Genomic DNA, 6,000 nt, shown 5'->3' on the forward strand with positions numbered 1-6,000 from the left:
GTGATTGACTACATTAAGTGGTATTGCTGACCTCCCCGATGAATAATTGAGTGTGGGAAAATCAAATCCATGAATACCAAGACCAACGTTTTAGTAATGATGATTATGGACATGTAAATTCGTTTTAATTTAAGTAATTGAATAGGGTTGTTGTTAAGAAATGAGCTCAAGTTCTTTATGTAGATTTTCCATGGATTTGTCGTTGTTGAAAGCGATTATTTTGTGAAAATTTACAGTACATTATACTACAAAAATTACGTAGGAAATTAGAAATATATAATAATGAAATGCTTGAATATATCTGAAATGTTTTGAAGATGTTTCGCATACATTCAAGATATATTTACCTTCCACATACACATAAACACAGACACATTTTAATGTGATAATAAAACGCCTTTTTAAAAATGGCTTGTCATCTGACTAGTTGAAAATCATGGAGTAATATCAACATTTGAATGATTGGCCACTAAGAAAGGATATTTGGTGTAGACAAATAAAACAATTTACTCATCTTCCAAGAATGGTATGATACCAGCAGAAATTTAACTAGTACATCTCGAAAACCAGAAGGGTAGTATCCATATATATTTTAATGAATATATTATAAAAACCAGTGGTGAGATATCTTAATCAGAATTGTTTATGTATTCAGCAGATATCAAAGTTTTTTGTCATATTATATTTGTGTATTTCAGGTACCCTTTTTAGGAAAGATGTATAGTACTAATAAATGAACCCTTAAAAAAAGCTACTTCTTAACATGTGTGTCATGGCTTATTGAACAAAATGAGACACAAAAACATAGCGAGACTTCAGAACTAAGTATGGAAGAGATCCCCCCATCCTACCCGTCAATATGTGTATGGGGCGGGAAACTCATGGAGAAAAAGGCTGTGTTGGATAAAAGGAGGAGTGAACAACCAAAAACATCTGAGGAAAACATCAGTACTGTTAAACAAGACTTTGATCATTCTCCTATGAAGTCCATCCCTACTGCTGCCATACACTGACAACTACCACATTCAACAATGCACAAAGTTTTAGACAAGAACTTGCAATTAATTACAAAGTGCAACTCATACAGGCAGTCGAGTCAAATGATAAACCAAGATAACAAAATTTTGCAGTTAACACTCTATAACAAATTTCTGATGATGAAACATTCTTCAGCTGAATATGTTTTAGTGATGAAGGAACTTTTCATGTTCATGGGAAACTGAACACACGTAATGTGAGAAACTGGGTATGAGAACCACCTCATGTGACCAGGGAACTTCACAGAAATAGTCTGAAGTTGAATATGTGGTTGAGATCATTCGTAATCGAACCATTTGTTAATTTTTTTTTTTTTCAATGAAACATCAGTTACTCCAGAATTTACCTTGACTTTCTGATTGAATATATGACCTTCAACCATTCATCTTCCACCAAGATGAATCACCATAATGTAAAAGACTGCATGGTCGTTGCTTACTCAATTAAACATAGAGATAAGTGGATTGGAAGGTATAGTCAAATTCCCTGACTACCTCATTCACCAGAGATCACTCCTGAACCTCTTTCTATGGACTTTGTTTAAGATGTCTTGTATCGAACAAAGAACAGGACATCACTGATAGGTAGTAGGTTAACCAAGGCACAAGCCACCCATTGAGATAATAGCACAAGAGAGTTAATGGGTCCTTTGACTGATGGATTCTTCTCTGGTTATAGTTTTTTCTTTTTCTTTGCTTACACATGCACCAAATCTTTTGGCTTATTCTTTACACATTCTACTCTTTCCTGATACTCCTGGCAACACTGAAATAACCAAACAATTTTTTGTCACTCAAGGGGTTAACTACTGACAGAAATTCTGTCAGAAATTACCTCTGCAAAGTTACTGTTTTTCATTATTTCAAAAGGTAGATTGCAAGTTTACATGTTCATTTTGTAGATTTTTGTATATATAGCAGTGTTGAAATTAACAGAGGGATGTACATTTTATATTAATACAAGTATAAACCTAATCAAATCAAGATGTTTGGAGAAGGTAATGAAATTAATGAAAGCCATTTTGCTTGTGTCAAAAATTCTATAGAACTAGTTAATGTTCTGGAAAGTACTGCAATAAAACGCTCCTGTTAACTACTACTTAGGTGTTTGTAATATGATTTTATCATTACATGTACTGTACTAACAAAGTTTATTTGCAAGAACATTAGGAATTTTGTTCTTGTTTATATTGTATGAGGTAATAACCAAAATTACCCTTTTTATCTCATCTGAAATATGTTGTGTTTTCATACCTAGCAATTGTTGATTTGATGATAAGGGTAAGATATTGATTACTGAAAATTAAATTTTAGAAGTTTACATATTCTTTAAAACTTCATTACTGGAAATTTTCTTTTCGAATGATTACTTATTAATAATTTTATGAATTGTAGGTGAATAAATTACTGATTTTTTCAAAGAAAAGAATTGGGTACAATTAACAACTTATAGTTTTTTTAGTGTACTTGCAATACATTGTAAAAGTGACGCAATGGCCTCTTTGAGTTTCACAATTATCCATTTCAGGGTCATCCTCAGATGCATAGAAGAACGAGAGATTTGGAACCCCATTTCCATTTCAGGCAGAGGACATCCCCTTGGAACACAGCTAACTTCAGTCAGTGGAACGAATATGAGATTGGGCCATATGAAAAACAGCCACGAAACTCTCCTTCCCCTAAGAAGTGCATCAATCAGCCTTATGAAGAAGAAAATATCACTCCAGAGTCAGTTATCTCATTGCTGAGCGAGTTTCCAGGATTTTCTGCGAGTCTTCTTCAGTTAATGGAACAAAAACAACTCAGCCCAGCAGTGGTGCGCCATATTGTTTCTACTTGTCCTAAAGTCTTCAGTCTTCAGGGTGAAAAGGTAGTCTTGAAGCCAGAAATTTCAGTTTGTACTGATCACCTAGGAGTTGAAGGTTGTGGCAATCTTTCAAGTTGTAAGAACCTTCACATTTGTCCAAAATATGTGGCTGACGCCTGTGATGATGAGAGTTGTACCTTTGGCCATTCTTGGGAAACAAATCATAATAGCAGAGTTCTGGAACTGCTGTCTCTAAAGCAGTTGCCTAAGTCAGATTTACACAAGCTTTTAAAAAATCTTATTCAGCAGACCAAACCAAAAGAAACTATTACTGTTTGCTTAGCTTACAATGCGGATGGTTGTATCAAGAGTGACTGCGAGGAACTCCATGTGTGTGTAAGTTTTATTCTGAAATACACTAAATGTTCAAAACCTGACTGCAAACTAAACCATAATATTCTAGATGAGAGAAGTTGTCAGGTGCTTGAAGCCCATGGTCTGTCTTCTAATGAAACGCCAAGAGATATAACCATAGCTCTCTTTGCAGCAAATCCATCACTTCTTGAAAAACTGAAAAGTCTTGAACAAATGGAGAACTCTACTCTAGAGGAAAAGAAAGTTTCACAGGCTGATAAAAACAACATTTCTGATGATTCCAGCGTGATGCACGAAGTACTTGAAGAGGAGGTTAATGAAAAGAAAATTCCTGCAACCTCAAAAAGTGAAACTAATTTTGAAAATTCATTTGAGTATGACCATCAAGGCTCAGATGCTACTTGTGATGATACTACAGACAGCACATCAGAAAAGGACCAAGTTTTCCCTGCAAAAAGCTTTAGGAGTGGAGAGAAAGAAGATGAATTTATTGAGTATGGTTCTGAAGGAAATACTGCAAAAGATAAAGGTGGTACACAGAAAGTCTCTCAACGACGTACATTATGGTCTCATTATCTCCAAGGGGATACCGTTATTCCAGAGATTTGTTATTACTCAGTGGAAAGTATGTGCAAAAATGAAGCTAGTGTTTGCCCTCGTCTCCATGCAACACAGCATTTCCACTGGCAAGTTAGTGAACAGGGGAACCGTTGGCTGAATTTAAGAACTGCCCAAGTATTAGCTTTAGAGTGTGCCTTTTGTGATGTGTCTCAAGATGGAGTCAATTTGCCACGCCTGGATCCAGCTTCTGTTGACATGTCTGCTAGTGGACTCTTTATTCTGATGGGTCGTGACACTTGGCAAGCAGATTTCAAGACAATGACTCTCACTAATTCCGCTGATACCAAGACACTTGAAATCCGGAGGTTATGTTCTGAAAATATCCAAGGGCACCTAGTGAAGGCATCCTCCTTTGTTTGGTGGTTTTCAGATAAAAATAACAAGTGGGTAAAGTACGGTAATGTTGATACAACGGGGAAAAGGGATTTGGTTAGCAATATAGATAGTAACGATATTGAAAAAGAGTATATAAAAAATAATTCAGCATCTGTGTCATTTCGTAATTCAAGATTTAAATATATTTTAGATTTTAAGACTATGATACAAACAAATCAGAAAACGCATGTGAGTAGAGAAGTGCGAAGACGTCCTGAGCAACATATACAGGATGAAGAATCTTTGTCAAAAGACTGTGATGAAAACAGAGAATTTCCCTCAAATTGGGATCCAATGGAGTCTACTGAGAGAATGAAACTTGTTCAATTAGCACCAACATCTGCAGAATATCAGACAGTTATTAATTTGCTTTCAAATGAGTTACATTCATCATACGTAACAAAAATTGAAAGAATCCAGAATTCATTTTTATGGCGTGCATTACAAAATAAAATCAAGGAAATGACGACAATTTATGGCGATGAAACCAAAGTGGATGTACGGCAAGTATTTCACGGCACACAATACTCTGTGGTGCCAAATATTTGTAATGAAAACTTTGATTGGCGATTACATGGTACAAGTACAGGTCAGAAGTTTGGGAGAGGTACATATTTCTCCACCAGTGCAAAATATTCTTACTGTTACTGCAGTGCTGATTCAAATGGAGATAAACATATGTTTGTTGCTAAAGTGGCTGTTGGTGCCATTACTGCTGGAAATTCGTTGATGGCACGACCACCAATTAATCCCGCGACAAATGCTCCATTTGATTCTACTGTTGACAATGTCCAGAATTTTACCATCTTAGTAAAATATGATAAGCAGGAATATTATCCAGAGTATTTGTTAACTTTAAAGTAAAAATGTAGTGATTATAGAATTTGAAATATGTTCCCCACACAATGGCTTTGTTAATTTTACATTGGCCACAGTCATGTAGAGTAGTCTGTTATCGTAAGCAGCAATAATTTTGCTGTGTTGTATATTGTGATCTAATTGTTTCAATAAAGATTTGAAAGCATATTACTTTGTGTTCTAATGCATAGCATCAAACCCGCTGAATTAGAAGTGATGAGAAGTAAATGAAAACTAATCAAATGTAGACTTTAGTTTAAAAGGTAATCAATATAGCCCTAGAAAAAACGGACATTAGAAAGAGCAGAAACGAGGTAGGAATGATAAGATGTGTCAATGTTGACAAAGGAAAGAAAAAAATACTAAACAAAATAGTGGACTTCAATTTAAGGGAAGTAAATCAACAAAAACATTTCACGTAAATATTTCCTGATTATCATATGGTTTGTCTCTATACTCTTGAACCCAATTTTCTATTGAGAAAATTATTTTATCTTGGCACTAGTGAATCCATGGGGTGGTCGCAACCCCTTTTTTTAAAGTTTCACTGTAAAACTTGGGGTTTCCACAAAAAAGAGGTTTGACTTACTCTCGGCATATGGATGAAAAAATAGTTATATTATCGGTTATCTTTATTTTCAGGTTTCATCCTTTATCAAGTTATTTTTCTGTTACAAGTTTTCCGTCGGCCCTCTTGCACAAAAGTTAAAAACTATTTGTAATTCAACATTTGAGAGTAAATTTATGATAGTCATGAACAGTATTGCCTAAACCATTCTCATTACAAGCTTGATATTGTAAAAAAAATATAGAGTCAAAATTAAATCTTATACCCTTGAATGGAAAGGTAGTGCAAGTTCATTTTCGTTTTGTATTGACTCTTTATGACTCTTGTGTCTTTATTCTCGAAACAGAGCTAATTTGAAA

The 6,000-nt window shown here is 34.8% G+C and overlaps 1 protein-coding gene across 4 annotated transcripts in view; it reads left to right on the plus strand.

Moving 5' to 3' along the window:
* LOC137627709 (protein mono-ADP-ribosyltransferase PARP12-like) overlaps positions 1-5,241 on the plus strand; it is a 51,291-nt gene extending 46,050 nt beyond the window's left edge. For all 4 annotated transcript variants that reach the window (XM_068358952.1, XM_068358954.1, XM_068358953.1 and 1 more), the window contains one exon: positions 2,566-5,241. In XM_068358952.1, coding sequence (XP_068215053.1) covers positions 2,566-5,079 — 2,514 coding nt within the window. In that variant the 3' untranslated portion in view covers positions 5,080-5,241. The remainder of the gene's footprint in view (positions 1-2,565) is intronic.
* The last annotated feature ends 759 nt before the right edge of the window (positions 5,242-6,000 follow it).

This window comes from Palaemon carinicauda, chromosome 35 (assembly GCF_036898095.1).
Source record: "Palaemon carinicauda isolate YSFRI2023 chromosome 35, ASM3689809v2, whole genome shotgun sequence".
Lineage (NCBI taxonomy): Eukaryota > Metazoa > Arthropoda > Malacostraca > Decapoda > Palaemonidae > Palaemon > Palaemon carinicauda.